The sequence below is a fragment of the Eleutherodactylus coqui genome, chromosome 2 (genome assembly GCF_035609145.1).
Source record: "Eleutherodactylus coqui strain aEleCoq1 chromosome 2, aEleCoq1.hap1, whole genome shotgun sequence".
In the NCBI taxonomy this organism is placed as follows: domain Eukaryota; kingdom Metazoa; phylum Chordata; class Amphibia; order Anura; family Eleutherodactylidae; genus Eleutherodactylus; species Eleutherodactylus coqui.
The window spans coordinates 245,487,580-245,512,530 of record NC_089838.1 but is presented as its reverse complement, the minus strand read 5'-3'; the positions used below and the strand labels follow the sequence as shown (position 1 = coordinate 245,512,530).

Below are 24,951 nucleotides of genomic sequence, written 5' to 3'. Positions count from 1 at the left end.
AAACGCTAAATGTTTCCAACCAACTCTTAGCTGGAGAAGCCTTTGTAGGAAACCAGATCCTTCTCACATACAACTGTTATTCAACCTCTAAATATGTCCCTTCGTATTGTGTTCGTCTTTGTACTACAATAACCATACATATCTGGCACCCTTGCCGAGCGGCGTGCGCCAGGCCGAGAGCTGCTGATTTTCCGTTGTGTTAAATCCCAGATTCCGAGCAGCGGCTGTCCTGCCAAGACTTTCTCTTCTGAGCTGTTCTTTAAGCGTCCTGGATTTATTCAGCAGTAGCATGAAGAAAGTCCCATAAAAGGAGAGTGTAACTGAAATCACATCTGGCAGGCACAACAAAGCCATGGCTGGCGAATGATACTTATGTTAACTGTTTAGAGCTAAGACATGTCCCTTCGTATCCCTCTGACAAAAGGATCATTCCTATACCATACTATAATTATCATATTCTTCGTTAGCATGGAGCTCGAGGAGCCACTAAACCTAAAATCTACAGTCTGTGATGCCACACTTTATAGGCAAAACTGCAGATACTCAAAGATATGTATGTCTTAGATCCTCACATACGTAGGATCAAGTAGTGATCGCTGGGTCCTGGCTGTGAGCCTGATGAAGGACAGCATCTGCATAAAGTTTGTATGTTTGCTTAGTGTTCTCTCGGCTTTCCTCCAGTTATTGCAGTTTCCTCACAGACTCTGAAAACAAAGGGATAGATTAATTGGCCCTAGTGTGCATGTATCTGGGGTAGGGGAATGGAATTGTTTCTCGCCATTGGGGACAGGGATTGACTGTACAGTGCTGTCTGCAGAATTTGCATTGGCAGCAGAAAATATCTCAGGACATCAGTTTTCTCTGTAGTTTTTCTTCTCTGCCATTTCTCCCATTCATCGATTTCAGGTCCTGTTCTTGCCTTCCAAGATTGCCGATGCAATCTTCAGACTACCTAATCCCTCACAGTGTTAGACTACCAATACACTGCCCTCTGATTGGCCACAGCTGGTCAGGTGATTAACAATGGCCAATCAGAGAGCAGTGCACAGTGTGCATTAGGTAGTTAGAAAATTATCACAGGCATTTTGGACAACGGGGCCCAGAGCCAATGAATCAGAGGGTGGCAGCTAGCAAGTAGTATACTGCCTCGTGTTCCAGGACAGAATTCCCAAAAACCGGAAGGTCACTTTAACTATTCTGACTGTACAAGGAGCCTTTCTATTGATAGATCTACTTTATCTGGTCATCATGCTATATGTCTGGTAGCATGTCATGTTGTGGAAGAACAGACTAGTATCATGTACAGAACAAAGCAGTTTCTGCTGCCATTATAAGGAACATGAGTGAATTCCCACTTCAGATATTACATATAGTCTTGTGCTTTCAAAAACTAAATAAACTTGATTGACTTTCAAAAGAGCGTGTCCTGCTTTATTTAGTAAGTGCCATAAAAATGAGGATACAGGGAACGCGTTTCGAACTCTAACAGAGTTCTTGGAGGTGAACAAGAACCCGGTTAGAGTTTGAAACGCGTTCCCTGTATCCTGATTTTTATGGCACTTACTAAAAAATGCAGGACACGCTCTTTTGAAAGTCAATCAAGTTTATTTTGTTTATGGATTGCTTATGCGAAGAACCGCCAGGACTGGGCAGGTGGATTCGACTGAAAGAGTGCAACTGCAATGTGGTGAAGTGCAGGTTCCCAGAACAGGTGAGCTCTCCTATATTTCCTTTTTCTATACATATGCAGTCTCTTGTGTCTTCAGCTGCCTGCTCAATGCTCCATTTTGAAACCTCTGTAGCTTCCAACATTTGGTTACAATAAGGCAAAAAAAAAAAAGTCTAATTTGTTATAGATTGGGTCGGCATGCTCCCGGTGTACAATGTGACCTCCACACTCCTCTTACTGAGGGGGAGTACGACCGCTCCTTGTAAGAAGAATGAATAGCCGTCTTGTGAACGCCGTATCTCTGCCGTACTTAGCTACATTTTATCTAATATGGCAGGAATAACATTGACAGATTCTTGTTTTTATGCTGTGAACAAGGCTACAGTATGTGAACTAAGAACACTGAATATTACATGTGTATGTACAGATCCCAAACGTGCATTTCCACCTGAAATAGAGAAAAATCTGCATGCCTTTTTGCCACATTTATTTCTATGCTCCCCCTTAGGCTACCTACACGCGAGTGAGCGTGATAGTGGGCCAAGAAACTCAGCTCAATATCATGCCTGGGTGTTACCCGCAGATGTAAGGTGATTTATTTAGGCAAAATCGCCTCATCCCTTTTGTGCAGTTCAGATCCTCTTGTGAGAGTTTCACGCGCAATAGCGGATCAGAAGTGTTTCCCATTGGTTTCAATGCGAATTCTAGCATGCACATCGCACGGCAGGCAAGAGCCATGCAATGTATTTAAGGTCCCACCGAAATCAATGAACGATGCGTTCCAAGAAACATGAAAAAATGGAACATGCCACAATTTTCTCTCTCTACGCATCGCAGTGAGGGAAAACATCGCTCATGTGTATGGCTCAAAAGAATGGAGTTCATATTCAGGCAAGCCGTGTGGAACAGGCTTTATGTAATATTAACATCTCTTATTACAAATCACACCAGCATTGTTTCTGACTTTTCCCAGGCTGATTGCAGGTGTTTGTTACGGTCTAAAATCGCAGTTAAATACCACATTTAAAACTATTGTTAATACCGCATTTCCCTGAAAATAAGACCCTGTCCTATATTTATTTTTGCTCCAAAAGAGGCACTAAGTCTTATTTTTAAGGGATATCTTATTATACTTGCCTAGCAGGCTTGGTCTGGGTTTTCCCGATGCTCTCCGGAGCTCCAGCGTGCTTGCTACAGTCCTCGGCAACCCACAAAAGATCACTTCCTGGTTACCGGATTCATAAATCCCATCTCCAAGAAGCGATGGCTGTGATTGGCTAAGCAACGTTCAAAAACCAATCAATGCAGCGCTTGATGGGCCAATCACAGCGATCCGTAACCAGGAAGCGATCTTCTGCAGGCGGTAGAAAAATGCAGCAAGCGTGTTGGAGCTCCGGAGAGCAGCAGGAAGACCCGGACCAAGCCTGCTAGGTAATGTATTGTTTTGTTTTTTTTATGTAATACAGCTAGAGCTAATTTTCGGGGTAGGGCTTCTATATCAAGCCTCCTTGAAAATCCAGGAAAATCGGGGTAGGGCTTATTTTTGGGGTGGGGCTTATTTTGGGGGAAATGGGGTAGCTCCATGAATTTTTTTAACAATAAATGCGGTTTAAAAAAAAAGACGTATGGGGAATTTAAAAATCGCTTGCTTTTTTATGTAGATTTGATTTGTGGTTGAGAACCAGAACAAAAAATGCTATACATAAACACATTCTAAAATGGAAACGCGTCATTTCCCCACTCTGTATTGCTCCATAACTAATGGCCTATTTAGACAAGCCAGTTGTATGCTCATTGGATCAGTCAAAAACGTGTATGTTGATCGTTGCTTCTTACTGATGACAAGCAGCAGAGTATTGGTATTATGAGCGTTTCTAACACGATCATTGTTTCCCATATGGATAGCATTCAACGGCCCTCTTTATACAGAATGATGTGCTGTCGATAAGCAAGTACTTTCGTACCGCGTAAAAGATCCAATTGAGCATTAGCTCATTTGTCATCTAATTCCTGGCTTATTAAGACGGTTCATGGGAACATTTGTACGCAATTGTCAGCCTGTGTAAAAGGACAGTGACATACAGAGGCCCGCAGGCGTAGGGAGGTATAGCAGGCTCCATAGACACAGTATTGAGGCTCTGTACAGCTAAGAAGTTGTATAGATTCATAATACAGTCATGCGCATGAGAAGATTTACCATTCCCGAGACTAGAGAAAGTGAGCTCACCACCCACGTAGGAGCTGGAATGGCAGCTATTGCTTGTCACCCCAAACAAGAGAATATAAATAATACTAGAGTGACAGAATGCTGCAAAAAGTTTGATCCACTGAGATTTTTTGGGGGGGGTTTGGAAAGCTCAGTTAGTTTAGTATATGTAAACAGTAATGGGCCATATAGTAATAAGTTTCCAAGGATAATTTCTTTTTAGAACCACCACAAGCAGAATGGAAGTTGGAATAGGTCACTATAGGCAGCATTTCTGCCGCTACATGCTCTAAATTTAATATCATTCAGTCATTAAATTATTTCTCCTTGAATCAGGCGAGATTAACACAAGCGTATGCATATTTGCACACACATGAGTGTAGCGTATTTGTAGAACTTACGTTGCTGTTTTGGGTGTGCATTGTCGTATTTTATTGCACTTTTCCCACATGCAAAGCATGTGCTTTTGCACACAGCAAGAAAATACACACCGATTTGAAATGGCTAATATTATGAAATGGCTTATCATTTCCAGATGTGTTCTTTCTCTGTGCAATTGCACAGTGTTTCCTGCATCCCCTAGTGTATTTGCCCATATTGGAGAGAAGAATGGCGTAGGAGGAGGGAGTTGTAAGCACTAATGGGGGCTATCTCTGGGATCACCATATTTTCAGAGAATAGGGGTGTCTTGACCCCTCTGTAGCACTCCAATAAGGGGTAATTGAGGTTGGGAGGTGGCCATGCATGCAACTATCTTCATTGTTGGTTATGAGAGTATGTAAAACATTTAGTTGTTTCAGCAACTCCTATAAACTGCAATGCCTGCAACCAAATGACTGTGCGCCAGCTTTGGGAAATCTGAAGGATCACAGTCATTTCCCCGTGCGTAATAAGGTAGTGATAGCTGAATCTTGAAGCCTTTCTATCATCCATGATCGGCTCTGGCTGATTCACCCTTGTGCCGTCACCACAGAACTTGGAGCCTTGTGAAATGAGCTTGGAAAAATGCTGAAACCAGCTCCGCAGAAGACAAGCCGCATTTTTTCCAAATACATAACAGGAAGTTTGGATGGCTCCAAGCAGTACAGAATTGCATGTGATAAAAATACCTCTAATGAGACACAAATGTGCTCCATCGCCTCTGATTTGCTACCAGTAAACAACATTCTTGAGCTGTGTGTCTGCTGAACAGTGAAAATGGGGACAACAGCTTCTCATATATCCAAAGCAGAGTGTGCATTAACTCCTACTATGTTGTACTGCAGTGTATTAGTAAGGGGACACCTTAGAAGACTCTTCTACATATAAGGTTAGCAGCTGAGCGAGTACTAAATGCTGCATTGTTTTCAATTACACTGTGGATTTATACATTGTTAATAAGCAGAAATGAAGCTCTAAATGTATATTGGGTGTATAATATAGCTATGCAGTGTACACAGTCACATTTCTTTGGAACATTTTAACCCTTTCCAATCCAATTTGCATCCCTGTTTTCCTAGGGGGCTTACTCTTTTTCTGCAGTTATACAACGGCGCTATATGCTGGCTAAAGCCAGTACTGCATGAGGTGACACGTGGGATAGGCTCCGCCAGCAGAGAGGCTGGCAATATACAGTAAGAGAACCCCGACGGACGTCTTACAACATCGGAGCTGTACAGCCTTAAATCATGTCTTCAGAGGTCAGACAGTGGATTGGAGAGGGTTAACAGAAACTTGCATACATATATCATGCCATGTACAGTACAGCTACGCAGAATGGCATGTTATTAGGGAAATAATTATGTTTAATACTACTTTGTGTGTTTCATCTGGGAATGTAGGTCCTCTTATTTGCTAGAAAACGATGCACTATTGTTTATTTACACTTTTCATTTGTTATAGGTATGACTATCCCCGAGGAAGATGCCGAGGTTGGACAAGGAAGCAAATATTGCCTTGTTGCTATAGGAAGACTGCAGGTCAGAAGGCTTATATTACTAGTACTATACTAAGGCCATTTTCACACGGCCGAGAAAATCGCGCAAGGTTTTGTGTTGCGAGACGCACAAATCCTGCACGAATATCTACCTCATTCTTTTGAATGGGTCTCACACACAAATCGCGGCGTGTCCTATCTTTGGGCATTCCCTCGGAATACCTTGCATCGCCTATTGTTTTCAATGGCGCTGAAACAGCATCACATCGCTACTTCTCTGAAGTGATGCAAGGCGGTTTTAGCACAAAAGCACCTCGCATCTGCGGGAACATTGCATGTTGGCAAGCGTGATATCGGGCCTTATTATATACTGCATCCTCCATGTTCAAAAACATCTAAAGCAAATTCTATGTGTGAAACAAAGGTGGGAATTGAGAATAACTATTCTTCATCACTATTTAGCAACTGCCACAACCTGAGAATGAGCTTAAAATGAAACTTCAGATGAAAACTGGAAAATCAGCACTAGCAGCTCTAAAAGTTATACTTCTACACATCGTTATGGTCAACGTTATTTGCTCCCTGAAGTACACCATGTAAAATATCTCCTGAAATAAAGTGTTTAGTGACACTGCTTGGATGTTGCCACTCCATTAATTTTCAGCGAGGCTGACTGAGGTAGCCAAATACAAACACTTGGCCATTTCTGTCAGACCCATTGAAACCATGCATGGAATATTATGTACAGTTTTGGGCATCGGTACTCAAGAAAAAGATTGAAGTTTAAGCTGATTCAAAGGGGGTTTACTGCAGTAATGAAAGGAATGGATGGATTACAATACCCAGAAAGGTTATCAAAATTGGGGTTATTTTCTTTAGGGGACAGTACAGAGATCTCTCCCATGATCTGTTTATACCCAGGACTGTGACTATAACAAGGGGGCGCCCTCTATGTCTAGAGGAAAGAAGGTTTCTACACTGACATAAAAGAGGGGGGGTTCTTTACTGTAAGAGCAGTGAGACTATGGAACTCTGCCTGAGGTAGGCGAACTCACTAAAAGAGTTCCAGAGGGGCCTGGACACCTTTCTTGAATGCAGCAATATTACATGTTACTGTCATTAGATTACATCTAAAGGGTTATTGATCCGCAGAGAGTTATTCTGATTGCCAGATTTGGAGTTAGGAAGAGATTCTTTTTGCTTAAATAAGGGAAATTGGCTACGACCTCATTGGGCTCTTTGCCTTCCGCTGGATCAATATTGCAGGATAATAGGCTGAAGTTGATGGACGTGTCTTTTTTGAGTCTTAATTATTATGTTCACAATGGCAAAGACAAGAGAGTTGTCTGAGCAAACCAGAAATGCTATCACCAGTCTAAAGGGTACAAGACTATCTCTAAAGACCTTGGCATCCCAGCTTCAACAGTTCAACATGTTATCAAGAACAGTCAAGTATCTTCCAGAATGTGGAGGAAATAGGAAAATAGATGTGTGAGCCCTTCAGAAGTCTGTTTAAAATGCGGCAAAGAAATCAGGTGCGACATCCACTTTGTGCAGAGCCTGAGACAGCTGGAGTGATGCTTTCAACCTGTACCATACGCCACACAGGGAGCAAAACGGCTTTATGGGCAAAGGCCAAGAAGACCCTATTACTTAAAGCAAGACTTAATAAAGAGCGACTGAACAAAACCTGCATAGACAAACCACAATGATTGTGGGAACATGTTCTATGTACAGATGAAAGCAAACTCCAGCTGTTTGGCAATGCATACTAGCGTTCTAGTTATAAACAACCAAATAAAGACAAGTGCACCCTACCTACCCTGAAACATGGTGGAGGATCCATAATGTCATGGGATGGCTTTGCTGCCTCTGGGAATAATGAAATCCGAGAATTATCAGATCATTTTAGAGAAATATGCGCTCCCAAATATAAGAACACTGGGTTTGAGTCACACAAAATCTGGCCTACAGCAGGATATGACCAACCCAAAGCATATTCCAAAACTACACAAGAATGGTTAAGCATGAGTCCTGATCTCAATCCAATAGAAAATGTTTGGAGTGAGCTGAAATTTGCTATTTTGGGAGAATAAACCCTGCAAACACTCAAGAGCTTGAGAGAATTGCAGAAACTCCCGGCAGACAGGTGCAAGAAGCTCACAGATGGCTACAGGAACGTTAGGAAGCCATCATTGTTGCCAAAAGTTGTACAACCAAGTAATAGGGAAAGGGGCTTCATCCTTTCTATGTCATATATTATGTATATTCTTTACAGCATTTTTTCTATAACTACATGTATGATAACAGGTAGACTTCTTTTTTTTTATGTATTTGGGTCGATTATTAATAGCTGAGTATAGTAAACTAATTATCCTGTCTTCATCCACCACCTAATTTATCTCCATTGCTATGATTTCCTCTGCAATCAGTCAATCTCTCACACATTTAATTCCTCATTCATTTCTCGCCGGTTGCAAGGTTTCCATATTATTTCTGCCTCTCTGTATAAATCATGGGATAAAGTATTTCACGTTCCTTTTCAGGTCACAAGTTCTCCTGGGAGCCTGGATATGAATGGAATGTCTCTTCCCACCGAATTCTTATCACGACACAGCACAGATGGAATCATCACATTTGTAGACCCTCGGTGCATCAGCGTCATTGGGTACCAACCACAGGTTAGTGGTGGGACCACTTACCATCTGTGATATGTCTGAGATGTAGCAAGCAGATACATTTTGTGGGTCAGGGTTTATTATACTGTACTGGCTTGTCTCATTCTTGGTCTAGGTTTACTGCTTTTTGTATATTTGCCGTTTCATGGTTTGTTCCTTTGATCAGTCTTCGTACATTTTCAATGCCTCGTAATAATTGGTCTAACCTTGAAGTGGCTTTACATGTTACAGAATTCGTTACACTATGGATGTACTGAGATATTATGTATTTGTAAAATACAACTGTTTCATGTCTGTCTAGGACCTCCTGGGAAAGGACATAATTGAGTTCTGCCATCCTGAAGACCAGAGTCATCTTCGAGAGAGTTTTCAGCAGGTAAATGGTGCTGATGGACTGTGAGAACAATGTCATTGTTTAATTAACCCTTTAATGCTCCATGATGTACAGTTATGTCATGGAGGTTCAGGTATTGTATGCAGGGGGATTGGGAGCTGATCCCACTCCATACAATGTGAGTGCTAGCTATTTCTTACAGCTGACACCTGTCCGCAACAGCTGCGATCAGCATTCACCCTGATCACAACTGGTAACCCATTTAATGCTGCCATCAATTCTGACAGTGGCATTTAAATGCCCCGATCAGAGTTCGGGGTGCCCTTTGGTTGCCAACGTAGCCAGGGGCCTTCTCAAAGTCCCCAGGGCTGCCATTGCAGATTGCCTATCAAGCAATGTCAGATTGCTGTATGATGTCATACTAAGGAGCAATCAAACTGCAGGAGCAATCAAACAATCGCAAGTTAATATTCCCTATATGGACTAAAAAAAAACCCTGTAAAAATCAGTTTTAAAAAGTTTTATTAAATATTAAAAAAAGTTAAAGTTTAAAAAAAATTATAATTTATAATTAAAAAATCTAAATTAAAAAAAACAAAACGTATTTGTTATCGCTGTGTCCATTAAAGTCTGATCTATCAAAGTAATGCATTATTTACCCTGCACGGCGAAAAAAGTACACTGCATCAGAATTGCACTTTTTTGATCACCCCGTCTCCAAGAAAAAATTTAATGAAAAGCTATCAAAAAGTCATATGATACCAATAGGAACTACAGGACTTATTGAAAAAAGTGAAGTCTCATATCTATCTATCTATCTATCTATCTATCTATCTATCTATCTATCTATCTATCTATCTATCTATCTATATATAGATATATATATATATTTGGTATCTTAGTAATCATACTGACCCATAGAAAAAATTATTACATAATTTTGGCTGCAGTATGTCAGTATGTACACCTTAGAAACAAGACCTTCCCAAAGATGCCAGGGTTGTGATTTTTTTTTTCCCAATTCACTCCACTTAGAATTTTTTAAAAGTTTTGCAGTACATTATATGGTATATTACATAGCGCCATTGAAAAATACAACTTGTCCCTCAAAAAACAAGCCCTCAGACATCTACGTTGATGTATATATAAAAGAGTTCTGATTTTTTAAACATGGGGAGGAAAATCCAGAAAGGAATTTTAAAAAAGGGCCGCGTCCTTAAGGGGTTAAGGGCTGTAAAACAAATGGCAAAATGATCCTTCTATTAGAATACTATACATCCAAGTTGACATCACTGTAGTCCAGCATTGATATACTTAGTTTTCTAAATAGTGCATTATGCTCACTCACTGAACGTACGCATATTTACAAATGATCCCCATTTTGCACTCTGCAGTCCACTGCACCTAGAGTACAGATTGTCTGTAGACCCACAACTACGTGGAACCATTTCTGTTCTTTAACCTGATTTCAGTTTATGGAGGAACAACTTATACAATCTACGTTTGCAGACCACATTCCCCATAGTTTCCCATGCTACATATAATTGTGGAGTTCCTTTTCCATATAAAAAACCTTGCTAGAGTTGTTAGTTAAATTTGACATTGAATCACTTTAGATAGATGTGTAGATAATGTCCAGATGCTGGATTTTATTATGACATCTGCTTTGTATGATGACTTTCCACATACATTGGCACATTTACATGTCCAACTTTGCAAATGAGCCTACTACAATCTTCTGCTTTTGCAATCTTCTTTGCTTGTTAGCTAGGTACAATCTTGTTTCTGAAACCCTAGTGGCTTAATTGTATAGGCATATTACAAAAGAATACAATACAACAGCAATTGGATTACATTTATTGCCCATAACTGGAAAACCTTATGTGGCAGAAAAAACGGATATCATATTTGAATTCAGCACACTAAAGTTACTATAGGCCAACTATCTGCTTGTCTGTTACAAAAATTGTGTTGCACGGTGTAATAGGCCCATGTAAAAGGACCTTTAACATACGTTATGGATTAGATGCCTTATTTGTCACAGAATTTTGCCATGGATTTTGCATGCAGATTACCAATTGTAATACAAAGGACTTTGCTGCTAATTTTTGCACTATGTGTGAACCCACTGTAAGTAGAATATCTAATTTGAATGAACAAGTAGCAGAATTCAATTACTTTTTGAATTGCAGAATCTATTTATGCATAGAGCTAATTATACAGAGTGCCTTGTATGTTCTTTGACTGCAATGCAAAAGGTTATTAAAGGGGTTTTCTTGTTTCCCCCGGAGCACAGCCAACCAGCTCTCACTACCCCGTTCTCCACCACCAGACGTCAGGTGACTTCTTCAGCCAATCAGAGGCGGCAGCATCATCATCTCAAACTCCTGGCATCATGGCATCCAGAATGTGTGCACTCTTGCCAGGAGTTTGGAAGGTGATGCTGCGGCCTCTGGTTGGTCGCAGTGGTCACTTTACTTCTGGTTGCAGAAGACAGGGAGGAGGCAGCGGGAGCTTGCTAGCTGTGCCCCAGAGGGACAAAGTCAGGTGGCAATGCTTTATGCTTTGTTTTTTATTTTAACTCATGCCCAGCACTTAAATATTTTTATTTTGAAACCACACAACCCCTTCAAAGAGGTTTCCTGGACATTTACTATTGATTGAATTAACCTATTCTCATGTCAATGGGAGTTGTACCAAACCAGCAGCGCTATCTGCTTTCAGCACTGTCCACGCTGACAGCGGGCCTAGCGATCAGTTCATCAGAGAGAATCCCAAGCAGCATAACCCTGCCGATCAACAATAGTAAAAGTCCCTAACAACCGCTTAATGACTGTGACCCTGAATAAACATCTTGTTTTTAAATACCTGTTAGAGTGTTAGTAGACATCTATAAGTATAGTGAATATGTTAGGACAATGAAATTTCACATCATTATGAAGTAGTTAATATACAATTTAGAATGTATTGCAACTGTCACAAAGAATTACCATAAGGCCTCATGTCCACTTGCACGCACGGATTCAATCTACTGAATCCCGTAGTGGAATCCACCCGTGCCCGCAGACATGGATAAAAAAAGACATTTTCTTACCTGTCCAGATCCAGCGGGGGTCTCCTCCGTGACGGCCGGATCTTCTTTCTTCAGCACAGCGGATGCGTCTGGACGCGTCGGCCGATGTCCCGGCCACATGCGCAGTGCAATTTACTTATTTATTTTTTAATCTCCTGCTTTCTCGCGGGTCCACGGCATGTCCAGAGTGACAGCTGCGGCTGTGCTACAGATCGCATGGCTTCCATTGACCTCAATGGGAGCCGTCCCTGCGGGATCCGCAAAAAATGTAGCATACTGCGATTTCCTCTCGCGTGTGCGAACTGTATGCCGGGAAAAAAATTACAACCGCATGCTTTTAACTGTTTTGCAGATGCTAATGCATCCCTATGGGCGTCTGGATTTGCAGATCTCCCGCGTGGGTTCTGCAAATCAAATTCGCCTGTGAACATTGGGCCAAAGGCCTCATGTCCACTGGATAAAGCTATTTAGGAAATCCGTGCGGGTGTCCCGCATGCGTGATACGCGCCCATAGGGATGCATTGGACACCCACAGGTAAGTAAATACTTGCGGATGTCATTTTTCCCTGCCGCACAGATCGCACGTGCGGAAAAACACCCGCAGCATGCTCTATTTTCTGCAGGTCTCGTGCAGGCTTCCATAGAAGCCTATGGAAGCCGTCCTGATCCGCGGTACACCCACAGCTGAATTTCTGCTCTCCGACGCGGGAGAGCAGGAGTTAAAAAAAAAGTTAACGGCGCATGTGCGCAGCACGCTGCCAGCGTGCAGAGCACATCTGCCGGGCGGAAGCAAAGAAGATCCGGCCGTGACAGATGGGAACCTGCAGCGTGAGTTGATTCAATTTTCAGGCCGCATGTCCGCGGGAAAGGAGGGACCCGCTGCGGGATTCTGCATGGAGAATCCGCTTGGACCTGAATTTCCTAGTGGACATGAGGCCTAACAGTTAGCTTCTCAGTTATGTGAATGACATACTGTCTGTTTTGTAACTACATAACATTTCCTCCACCAGGTGGTGAAGCTGAAAGGACAGGTATTATCAGTCATGTATCGTTTCCACACAAAGACTCGAGACTGGTTGCTACTTCGCACTAGCAGCTTCACTTTCCAGAATCCCTACTCGGATGAGATTGAATACATTATCTGTACAAATACTAATGTGAAGTAAGTAACATGGAGACAGTCAGCTCAACCCTTATTCAATACCTTTTTATAAAACCTAGGCTAGTCTGAATCTACTAGTCTGATTAATACTTTCAGATGAATATAGCATGATGTACACCTTAGGCCTCCCTCACACAGGGCGTTTTATACAGCGTTTAGCGCTGGCTTTTCAGCCCAGCGCTAAACGCTGTACAAGGCTCCCATTCATTTCAATGGGGCTGCTCACACAGGGCTGAAAACGCAGCGCCTTCAAACGCTGCGTTTTGACAGCGATGCAAGTTCTATTTTGGGGGCATTTTCAGCCCTGCGTCGCCCATTAAAATGAATTGGCCACGTTTTTGGCAGCGTTAACCGCTCGCCGATTTTCGGGGTGAGGGCTTGCAATAGAAGCCCTACCCCAAAAATCAGTCCCAGCTAGGTAGAGAGAAAAAAAGAAAGTTAATACTCACCTAGCCGCTGCAGTCCGGGTTGCGGCCGCTGGTCTCTGCCGCTGATCCTGGCTTCTCCAACACTCCCAAGTCTATTGCTGGAGGGCAGGTTTGAGAACCCTGCCTCCGGCAATAAAGTGTTGTGATTGGTTATCGGCACGCTCGATGCCCAATCACAGCCCTTCATTGACTGTCTCAGCCAATCAGCGCCGGCAAGCTCTGATTGGCTGAGACAGTCAATGAAGGGCTGTGATTGGGCATCGAGCAAGCACCGACAACCAATCACAGCACTCTATTGCCGGAGGCCGGGTTCTCAAACCTGGCCTCTGGCAATAGACTTGGGAGTGCCGAGGAAGCCCGGTTCAGCCATAGAGACCAGCGGCCGCAACCTGGACTGCAGCGGCTAGGTGAGTATTACTTTTTTTTTTCTTTTCCGCATTCTTGGCTGCGTTTTCAGCCAAGCTGAAAACACAGCCAAAACGCTGGCATAAAGTATGCCAGCGCTGCTGAAACGGGGCGGAATCTGCAGTAACGCAGCTTTGAAAAACACTGCGTTTCTGCAAACGCCCTGTGTTAGGCAGGCCTTTTATACACAGTCTTCCAGCTTTATCCACTTTGATATCATTCAAGTTATACATCATATATCACTACTATATAGGAACAAAATAAGTCCTGTAAGACTTGGCATCTGTGTTGAGGGCTGCAGGGAGTATAGCTTTGCCATTTAGTACATTAGGAATGTGAAACTCTAAATGAGAAGTGAATGAGAACTGCCGATTCTCAACGATAATCGTGCAGTCTAAACAGGCTGCCTGAGCGCCAATGAGCTAGTGATGATGGCACCTGCTCATTCTCTTGGGCAAACGACATTATTGAGGTTTTCGTTGTGTCTAAAAGGGTCTTAAGGCACATATTGGCGTGTGATAAAACACGCAGTCAAGGCTAAGCATGAAACATGATCCCCACCGATGTTATCTGCAGTCTGTAAAGAAGGTCCGTAAGTATAAAATAAGTATATAAAACATCTACAAAGAGACCATTAAAAGTCTTATCGTCCACATACCTTCATACACATCACCGCAATATATGATCACGTCCAATAGATATAGAAAATTCTGAGGGTTTTGCAGTTTTGTAATGGATAAGATATACAGATACATTTGATATGCTTTTATTAGTCTCTAACCAGACTTGTTGAAGATATCTGTGCTGAGATCTCCGCATGGGGCTAACTCTTCAAACTTTATTACATAACGGACGTCTTGTGACTGTGTGATTCACTAAATTCACTTTTACACTTAATGATTAACGCTCAAAATTCATTCAAACTAACGAATTTGAGCGATAATCGTTACATGTAAACGCGAAGCCATCACGCACTTGTCGTTTATCACTGAGCTTCAGCCTGCATTAAAATAGTCGTTTAATGCATGTCGTTCGCTTGTCGTTCAGTTTGACCGGCATTCGTTCAGTCCTTCAAACAACTCGAGGGGAGGGGTGATTGTTTGCCCAGCTAAACACAATGTAGATATATACATATGCGTGGAATATTTGACTGATGCAACATGTCAAAAAGAAATGCAGCTGTACCTACTTGTAAGTGCACACTGTGATCATCGAACACCAAGATTGGCCCCCTGCACACGGGCGGAAATTCCTCGGAGGGATTTCTTGCAGAATTTCCACCCGTGCCCGCCTGCATAGGATTGCATTACAAAACGCAGAGGCCCGCACAGAAATGTCACTCCCGGCTCCGCTCTGCGCATGCGCCGGCTGGGCAGGAGCCGCGGAGGAGGTGAGAGCCGCACTGGTCCCTGCAGGGGCGCGGGTCGGGTCCCGCTGTGAGATTTCTCGAAGGGGATCCGGCCCGGCCGTCTGCAGGCGGCCATATGCTGGTGGATTTTTTTTTTTTTTTTTAAATCTAATTTTTTAATATTATGGAAACTTGTTGCGACCCTGTCCAACTGATACAGATACGTCGGTGACAAGCCCTGTCTTTTAGAGCTGATCAGGACAACTTCATAGTCTCTGGATGTTAACGATGCTTCCCGTTTACTGAAAGCATGCAGAGATTCTGAAAATGGTGAAGAATTGAAGCTCCAAATATATTAGAAATCACAGAAACTTTTATTATACAGCGTGTAATCTTTGTCTACATAACAGTGGAAAATCCCTTTAAGCTCTGTGCCTTGGACACTGCACTGTATGACGGAGGGCACAGCTAGGGGCAGCAATGGTGTTTATTTGTTTCAGCCAGATAAGCTATGTGTAGTGTTCTAGCCTACAGTATTTCCGCAGCTGTTTCTGTGTTCCTAGGCAGGTCCAGCAGCAGCAGGCCGAGCTGGAGGTTCATCCAAGAGACAGCCTGTCCTCCTATGACCTGTCACAGGTGGGTATCTCCTTCATATTCCTCCCAAGCCATCTTCTTGCTGTGTGCTCAGCCTGTGTCCATTGACAAGCTTTGTGTCATTTCAGGTGCCTGTCCCAAATCTGGCGGGGAACGTACACGAAGGGGGAAAGTCTGTGGTTGATAAGCCAGAATCCATATTTTCCCAAGACCGGGACCCAAGGTTTGCCGAGATGTTTGCTGGAATTACAGCATGTAAGTTGTCCATTTTATCCACTGGGTCCGACCACAAAATATTGGATGTCATCGTGTTTACAGCATCATTATTGTACATGTAGCCTGTCTGAACCATCAGGATATTTTCTTGCTCTAACACCTCAGTGACTAGACGACTATCAATGCTTCTCTTTTTATCTTTACCTTAATGGAGTCGGTCTGCCTACTGTCAGCTGTATATTACATCTTTAAAGGGATTAAGTGATTTTTAGATACCTATGGAGTTGAGATCAGGACAGTTTAGAGCATGCCATAGATTTCAGGGACCCCGGGGAGCACGGCTATGTGTGTTTTCAATAAGCATTTATTGAATGTTTATAAATGCAGTGAAAGGATCAAATGTCGAGTCTTCATTGAGAAGGAATGTAATGTAACGTATCCAAGGTGCTCTCTGCTAGTCTGCTTGTCGCCATCATTACATAGTTCGAGAGGTAACAGGGGCCTGTGTCTCTTATACAAGTAGGGGGGACGTCTGCAAAAGGTCTGAGGGCTTGTAAATTATTTATATGCCGTTTGTGAAGTTAATTATATTGAGTGTTGATTTAATGCTATAAGGATGATTTATTTTACTGACATTGATTACCTCTGCAAACCTTGAATGTTCAGTGTATGTATAAAATCTGAGTGCATCCAATGTGGAAGTTGCAATTTACTGGTTAATATAGGCTTCACTTACACCCATGTCAAATCTCAGGGCATCTACAATTCTGCATTTAAATGGTAAACTCCCGACAGTCGTGATAAAATTGGAAAGACTCTCTTAAATGTCCCTTTTTTTATTTTAGATTTTAAATATGTCTCATGTAACTATATTTGACCCAGAACTCAGTCGCCTTAAAGGGGTATTTCAGTGATGAAGAAAATTTTCAAAAGTTCCAGACATGAAAGGTGTTTATGTACGGCTGTATATGGGTATGAATCATACAGCCATTACCTTCTTATCCTGCCCTTCATTTCTGATGATTCCCCATACCGCTATTTTCCAAGATGCCCGCCGTATCCCTTGTGGACAAGCAGCTTGAAACTAAATTTACCAAAATTCTCTGCTCTGTACTTCCCTCCTGGGCGTGTCGACACTAAGTGCTGCTCTTGGTCAGCAATCTGGCTCAAATAACTAAAGAGAAACAAAAGCTATCACTGGTCATTCCTGCTGAGCAATCCTGACCTGCAGCACTGGAATACTTACAGATTGTATCCAGAGCAACCTGGGAATAAAGACTTCTAAAGTTCCATAAGATAGTAATGCTTTATTGAACTACAGACACAAAATCCAAAGCAAGACCACATTACAAACTTTAATAACATTTGATTAGCATTCATTTCATAGCAACTTTGCATAACAGGAATACCCCTTTAAGGGTGGGTTTACACGAGCGTGTTTTTGTGCGTGCATACGCACGCACAAAAGCACGCTTGTATTTGCAACAATGCATTCCCTATGGTGTGTTCACATGTCCGTACTTTGCAGGTGCGTGCCTGCAAAGATAGGACATGGGTGCGCCATTGGGAATGCACGCATTGTTTTCAATGGAGCCGCGGCTGCTGCCGGCAGCTCCATTGAAAACAATGCTCTGCCGTCACCCCTGCATTCTTTGCTTTACATAAGCCCTTCCCTGAAAAAGAAACATTTTAGTGTAAAAAAAACCCAAAAACTTACCTCTCCGCTGCTGCCGTGACCCCCGCGGGCATGAAGAACACATCTGCTGCATGCAGCAGATGTTTCCTTCTCCCCCGCTAGTTAAAAGAATTCCCTGCTGCTACATCTGCCACATCTTTAACAGATGCAGCAGAGGAATTCTTCAATTCTCAACCGTAGCTGTCACACATGACAGCTGCGGTAGAGAATCCTGCTGCCGGCATCCCCGTCCTTGGATTTCGGGGAAGGGTTTTAAACATAAGCCCTTCCCTGAAAATCCAAGAAAAGTAGTGTTAAAAAAAAAAAAAATCATACTCGCCTCCCTTCAGCTGCCAGGGCTCAGCCACGACTTCTGGCGCTGTCCCCGGCTCTGTAGATATCAGCTATCAGCAGGCGGGGATTTAAAATCCTCGCCTGCTGGTAGCTGAGAACTATAGAGTCGGGGGCAGCGGCAGAAGTTGCCGCTGAGCCCCAGCAGCGTCAATGGCTTTTCAGGGAAGGCCTTCATAAGCCCCTCCCTGAAAAGCCATTTTAAAAAAGTGTAAAAAAAAAAGAAAAATTCTATACTCACCTGCCGGGGCTCAGCCGCGGCTTCTGCCGCTGTCCCTGGCTCTGTAGTTCTCAGCTATCAGCAGCCAGGGATTCAAAATCCCCGCCTGCTGGTAGGTATGATTGTGATTGGCTGAGCACTTCAGCCAACCACAATCAGAGCTACCAGCAAGCAGGAATTTTAAATCCCCGGCTGCTGATAGCTCAGTAGCGCTACAGAGTTGAGGACTGCGGCAGCCGTCAATGGCTTTTCAGGGAAGGGCTTCACTGAAAAGTGACAGCTGTAAATTCAATATTCCCGACCCCAAAAGGCTGTAGCTCTTGTCTTGTCAGTGCTGCTGACATGCTTTTGGTGTTATTTTAAAGCCAAGAATCTAGCACTGATAGAATTTGAGCTACAGATGCTTGAAGTAAAATTAGCTCTGTTCATCCAAAACTGTAATGTCCTTTTCCTCCAGAATGAACAGAGCTCATCCTAAACTGTTGGGGAGTCAAGTTTTGTCTTCAGTTGGCATTGCTTTGTCTGATTTTGCATGCTACTTCTTGAATATTACGAAATGGATTCATTTTCTTTTTTGATTTGTTGTAAGTTTCCAGATGCCACAGATAAACTAGTAAACAAAATGGAAAAGTTCTTTAAGAAACTGTTAGCCTGGGCTTGTAGATTGCTTCTTAAATATCCATGTTGGATAATGATGCATCCATAAGCACAGGATTATAATATATTTGGCACGGAGATATGGAACAATGGTTTTCAGAGTGTTGTGTGAGACTCATAATGACAATGATATGAATTATGGAGTAGAATAAAACTGCATTATATGGAAATTGTGGAAAGTAGTTAAGTTTTAAGGATGTGTCTAACTTCTATCTCACTCCTCTGTCAGCTGAGAAGAAAATGTTGTCAGCATCCAGCAGTGGGACTCAGCAGTTGTACTCAACAGGAAGCCCCTTCCAACCTGGTCACGGTGGCAAGACCTTCAGGTACGTATTTGTAACTAGACTTTGTGTCTTGTTATCTTGAGTGGAGCATCAGATTAAGGTCACTTCCACACAGGCGATTTTCTTGCATGTTTTTGTTGCAATGTGACAGTGTAACAAATTGCATGTATGTAGGGCCCATGCTTTCCTATAGGTTCTTCCACACGAGCGATGTTTTGTAGCCTACGACATTGCGAGACTCCAAAATCGTGGCATGCTCTGTACAGCCACATTTGCGATATTTTCTAGCCCATGTTCCCCTATGGACCCTTCCTTTGTGTTGTATTGCACGAGAACGTGGTTTTCGTGCGGTGCGATGCAACTTTGACATTAGGAAATCCTACTGTCAAAGCCCTAAAATATGTCCTAGCTGCAAAAGAAAAAACACATACATCCCCTAAGAAGCCCTGTCAGCTCCGCTGCATCTTCTCAGTCCCCAGCAGTTGTCTTCAGGCATCTCTTCTGGTCAAGGATTGGAAAATCTCCGACTCCAGGAAGCGCTGCCTCTGGTTTGCTGAACGCCGCGGTGTGCAGCTAGTCATAGACAGCGCTCGATGAACCAATGACAGGCATTCAATGATTCAAAAAGGAGGTGCAAAAGTAAAGTGAATTGACACCCAACAGCCAGAATGACATAAAAAGAGCCCCTCAAGTTTTTAATGCACCTTATAGATGTTCAATGTCGGCAGTGTTGGTGACACGTCACATGTCAGTTGGTAGTCTAGTTCTGCCCAAACGTGTCCCAGCATATCCTGTGTTTTCAATTCCCCTGCAGTAGAGGTGCATTGTTTTAGATCATTTAGTGTCACCAATGGCGCCTGCATCAAACATCTATAAGGTGCAATAAAAACTTGAAGAGTTCTTCTACCTTTTCATGTCATTGTATGACAACTCATGTAGGAATAAATCAGCTTTGCTTGTGCGTCATTATATTTGAATCACCCTGTGTATCAACCCCTGCCTATATATGAATAGGTGAGTGACATACTGTATCAATTAAAGTAATAGGATGCTGAGATTTCTTTAAGATTTTTCAAAGGAGTATTCCCACAGTTGACTTTTATCAGAATAGGTGATAAAAGTCTGATTTGGGGGGGGGGGGAGGGGATCACCACTGAGATCCTCATCGATCCAGAGAATGGTTTCCCCATGTCATAATCTCCTCACTCACCACATGTCGCAGTGAGAAGGAACTTGAATGGAGCAGTAGTTGAGCATGTACACTGCTATTCCATTCATTTCAATGGGACTATAAGAGATAGCTGAATTTAAGCACTCTGCTATCTCCGGCAACCCCATTGAAATGAATGGAGTTCTAACTGCGGGGCAGGGTGTGCAGTGAGAATTAGTGGGGAAGAAGGGACTCCTTCTCTCTGAATTGATGGGGATCTCAGTAGAGAGATCCGCACTGATCAGACTTTTATCACCTATCACATGGATAGGTGATAAAGTCAATTGTGGTACTGCCCCTTTAAATCTGAATGTAGCAATGAAAAAAGACAGCATTTTGCTTACCTATTAGGTATAGGGGCAATTTTCAAGGACATCAAATATATACATTAGTGTGTACCAGTCTACATGCTATATGTGACTAAGTATTACATGTGCATTACGTCCCACTAAAAACAGTATTGACTTCTAATGTGCAAAGCAAAACATACCATCAAATGCAGCCAATAGTCGCACTTTATAATCTGAATTTGATTTGTTGGTTACCGCACAGAATACCTCGATGTGCCATCATTTAGAATATGCCTTATAAGTTCACAAAGTAGAATAAGAGCTTTAAAAAAATTGTGTTTTTTTTTTTACTCTTTTCTGTTGACACTTTATTACTCCAGCTCTTCAGTAGTCCATGTGACTGGTGTGAATGAAATCCAGTCTCCAACAGGCACAGGACAAAACTTAACCCAGATATCACGCCAGATTAATGCCGGGCAGGTCTGGACAGGAAGTCGACCGCCTTTCCAAGGACAGGTATTTTCATTATGAATTATCTTTGATTAGTCACCACTGGGTGTTGCTCCTGCATTCCTACTGTCCAGAAACGAGATATCTGCAACATGTTTCTAAAACGTTATGTAACATTCCATAGATTATTAGTTATTACATTGTAGATATCTGCACTTGGGGTTCTGTATGATAAGTCTAGTCTATTCCAGTCAGACATCCGTAGGGAAACACTTGGCATATAATTATATAACATAGTATATGGTCGTCCTTTTATTTTTAGCTGTATTTGACGATATCCGCTGGACTTGCTGATCATTAATGGGACTGATTTGAGGAGGGGGTTTAAAGAGGACAGTCTTTTATTGATTCTCGACCCTCTCTTGCTTCAAATGGCAAATTAGAATTTGGGTTATTTTAAGGTAAATATTTTTTTTGTATATTTCACAGCAAATTTCTACACAATCTGGAAAAGCTCAAACGTCTCCATTTGGTATTGGGACGAGTCACACCTATACATCAGACCCATCCACATATAGCCCTCTTTCAAGCCCAGCCACATCATCTCCTAGTGGAAATGCCTACTCTAGCCTGGGAGGAAGGAATGCTGCATTCAGTAAGTCTACATTTTTTGGCTTTCTACAATCCAGAGAGTAAGATGTCAATAGATTTGTGACATATGTTACCTAAAATATGTAGTGTCAAAATGACATATATCTTGGCATACCATAAATGTTTCCAACTCTACTCAGAGCTCTGGCTGCCCTTCACATGCGATTGCACCCCTGTCTATCTGCTTACTGCCACCATAAAGTTCTCTACTTTATTAACCAGGCTATCGATGCCTGATGACAATGTTCTCTTCACTTCTTCGGGTTTCACTAAAGGTTTCTATGTATTGGTGCTCGTTCTGATATGAATTATAAGAAGATAATAAATAATATTAAACTCTAATTCATTTATTCTGCTCCTACTGCCATTGATGCCTAATAAAACTGAAGACTTTAGATCCAAGTGGTTTGCACAGAATTTCCTATATTCATAAATGTAGTTTATACGAGTTGGGCACTCGTATCAGTTGACACCTCCATGTGAATTGGATCTTGCATCAGTGTTTATTTCAATGACACTTTGTTTTGCTCTTTTGTGTCTCAAACAACTCTTCGTATCAATTCATACATTTCATATTCAACCTTTTCCATTCGTTTTTCTGTCTTTTACTAAAGTAAGTGACAGATGGAAAAAAGAAATGGTACAGATGAATGGCCATCGCATCCATTTTTCATGATTGCACTAGGAAAGTTTTTTTCTTTTGTGGGTTATCGCTCAAACTTCGTCCAAACGGTCGAAAGTGAGCGATAATAGTTACATGTAAAAGAAGGCATTGTGCACTTTTTGTTTGAATTCATTCCATTTGAAAGATTTCTCTCACCTTTCAAAAGACTGCATGATATTAGACTGTGTTTGCTTTGCATACATAATAAGTACACTGCCTACTCTGCTGGAAGGAGAACAATGAAATCTGCAGGCCAGATGTTTGCTCAGCAGGACCAGTGTTTAACACATGCCCAGCTGAGCAAACAACTGGTGCAGGAAAATGAAGACCATTAAAGGTCCTTTTACATGCAAATGAAGATGATTAAAGCCATTAACACTTTATACAAATACATCGCTAAATCTTTCAATCTTTCGCCCATTTGAAAGATTATCTTGGCATGTAAAAGGACCTTTAGACACAATTGATAATGTGAACATCACTTTATGAACTTATGCATTTGTAAACATGTTTTTTGTATTATTATTTACTTTATGTCTTTATCTTTAAATTATGTGCAGCTGAAACAGGGCAAAGCGGTAGCCAGTTCCAGGGACGGGCATCAGAAGTCTGGTCTCAGTGGCAGAGCCAACATCATAATCAACAGAGCAATGACCAACACTCCCATCAGCCTCCAGGACAAGCAGAAGTGTTTCAGGTACTGTGTGATTCCTCAATTACAATATGAGACTTGTTAGGTATGGAGTTGATCTCAATGCATGCCTCCTCCCTGCTGGTGCATCATTGGGCTGTAGACGGATTTATAACATGTACATTCCATAAACCGTGGCTTGTTTTCTGCTGAAAGATATTCAGGGTAAACAGGAGGAGGAGTGAATTTCTTGGAGCACTAGATTTGGAACAATTCCAATAATAGCTGTATAAGGGAGCATATAGTTAAGTAATGCCTCATTTACTCGGGACGACTGTCATCTAAATGAGCGCTTGAGCGAATGACGTCACCGCTAGTTGTTCAGGTTCATGCAGAACGTTTAGACAGGCAGATCATTGCTGAGAATCGCTAACTTCTCGTTCAGTGAGCAGGGTGTGTTTAGAGGCAGTGAGAAGTGAGCGAACCAGCGATGGTTTTTATGCAGGCTGGCACTGAACGAAAAGCAAACAAATAGGGCACGACGACTCGCGTTTAGATGTAACTATTATCGTGCATTTTCGTTCGTTTGAACAGATTTTGCACAACAATCATTACATGTAAATGGCCCTTAAGCCAACTATATTTTCTGAAAAGTTGAAGCTTTATTTGGACTTAAAGATCCTTAAGAGACATGTAAACTGCATTGTAAGGAGGGTGATTTGGTGATATGACAGTTGTAAACTGAGATGGGGCATGGGTACAGGGGTGGCATTTCTGGATTCATACTTAATTCTTTCCTGTCCGCAGGACATGCTACCTATGTCTGGAGACCCCACCCAAGGAACTGGTAACTACAACATCGAAGACTTTGCAGACCTGGGGATGTTTCCACCTTTTTCTGAATAATCTCATAGAAGAGATCTCCTTGTTTGTGTTACTTGTACCAACTTTGTATTGTAAGACAGTGAAGACCAGAGACAGTATTATCTCTGCACTTACACTTGCTCTTCCAATTGGCAAATATCTGCCATGTTTCTCTCTGTAAAACCAATATCCACCACAAGTTGCACAAGCTGGAAGGCATCACTTTAACTATTGCTGCCCCAGACTCCAGCTCAGTGATGCTTTCATATTAAGGACTTCCTCTCGGGCACCGAAATGAAAAGCAAGACTGAAAATTCATTGCAACCAACTGGCATATTGTTCTACAAATTTGAAACTGGCTGTTACAATGGTTGCATATCTTGTAACTGGAAAACCATCAACAAATTAACAAGCCTAGAATAATGTAATGGCAGTAAGTTATGTATGACCTAGGAATCATATGTCTGTCTCCATTATATTGTGTGAAAACATTCCATCACTCTGGGCTGTCTCGTGCAGCACTGAGATTCCCAGTCCTACCGTTTCCCAGGCTCCGCCATTATCTGCAGTGAGCCGGGCAGTCCTGGTACAGCTTGGTTACATGGTTACTCAACTGTCAAGCTGTTATGTTATGTGAAACGTGTACATTGTGTATTTTGTACTACTGAATGTCCTGTACTAATTCTCATATTGCATAGTCTCACTATGCAGTGTTTTGCTGACGTCATTTTATTAAAGAGTGACAGTGGCCATATTGTTGATTGTTACATTGATTTGTGAACTGCAGGACTTAAAAAAAAAAAAAAGCAGTCATCTAATTGGGTTTTCTAAGACTAACATCTGAATCCAGTTACTATAGGAAGAACCTTTTCTATGTGTGGGCTTACTAGAATCACTAATAGAACATAATGAAGGTATTGGTAGAATTTCCTATTGTAAGAGAAAGGAATATTCATGGTAAGCAATCAAGAGACTA

At 42.1% G+C, this 24,951-nt stretch overlaps 1 protein-coding gene across 3 annotated transcripts in view; it reads left to right on the top strand.

Moving 5' to 3' along the window:
* The window catches only part of ARNT2 (aryl hydrocarbon receptor nuclear translocator 2), a 91,832-nt gene extending 67,103 nt beyond the window's left edge, over nucleotides 1-24,729 (top strand). For all 3 annotated transcript variants that reach the window (XM_066592785.1, XM_066592786.1, XM_066592787.1), the window contains 11 exons: nucleotides 5,757-5,833; nucleotides 8,337-8,471; nucleotides 8,770-8,844; nucleotides 12,886-13,037; nucleotides 15,782-15,854; nucleotides 15,941-16,067; nucleotides 19,161-19,257; nucleotides 21,096-21,231; nucleotides 21,655-21,820; nucleotides 23,041-23,177; nucleotides 23,919-24,729. In XM_066592785.1, coding sequence (XP_066448882.1) covers nucleotides 5,757-5,833; nucleotides 8,337-8,471; nucleotides 8,770-8,844; nucleotides 12,886-13,037; nucleotides 15,782-15,854; nucleotides 15,941-16,067; nucleotides 19,161-19,257; nucleotides 21,096-21,231; nucleotides 21,655-21,820; nucleotides 23,041-23,177; nucleotides 23,919-24,017 — 1,274 coding nt within the window. In that variant the 3' untranslated portion in view covers nucleotides 24,018-24,729. The remainder of the gene's footprint in view (nucleotides 1-5,756; nucleotides 5,834-8,336; nucleotides 8,472-8,769; nucleotides 8,845-12,885; nucleotides 13,038-15,781; nucleotides 15,855-15,940; nucleotides 16,068-19,160; nucleotides 19,258-21,095; nucleotides 21,232-21,654; nucleotides 21,821-23,040; nucleotides 23,178-23,918) is intronic.
* Nucleotides 24,730-24,951: the final 222 nt, after the last annotated feature.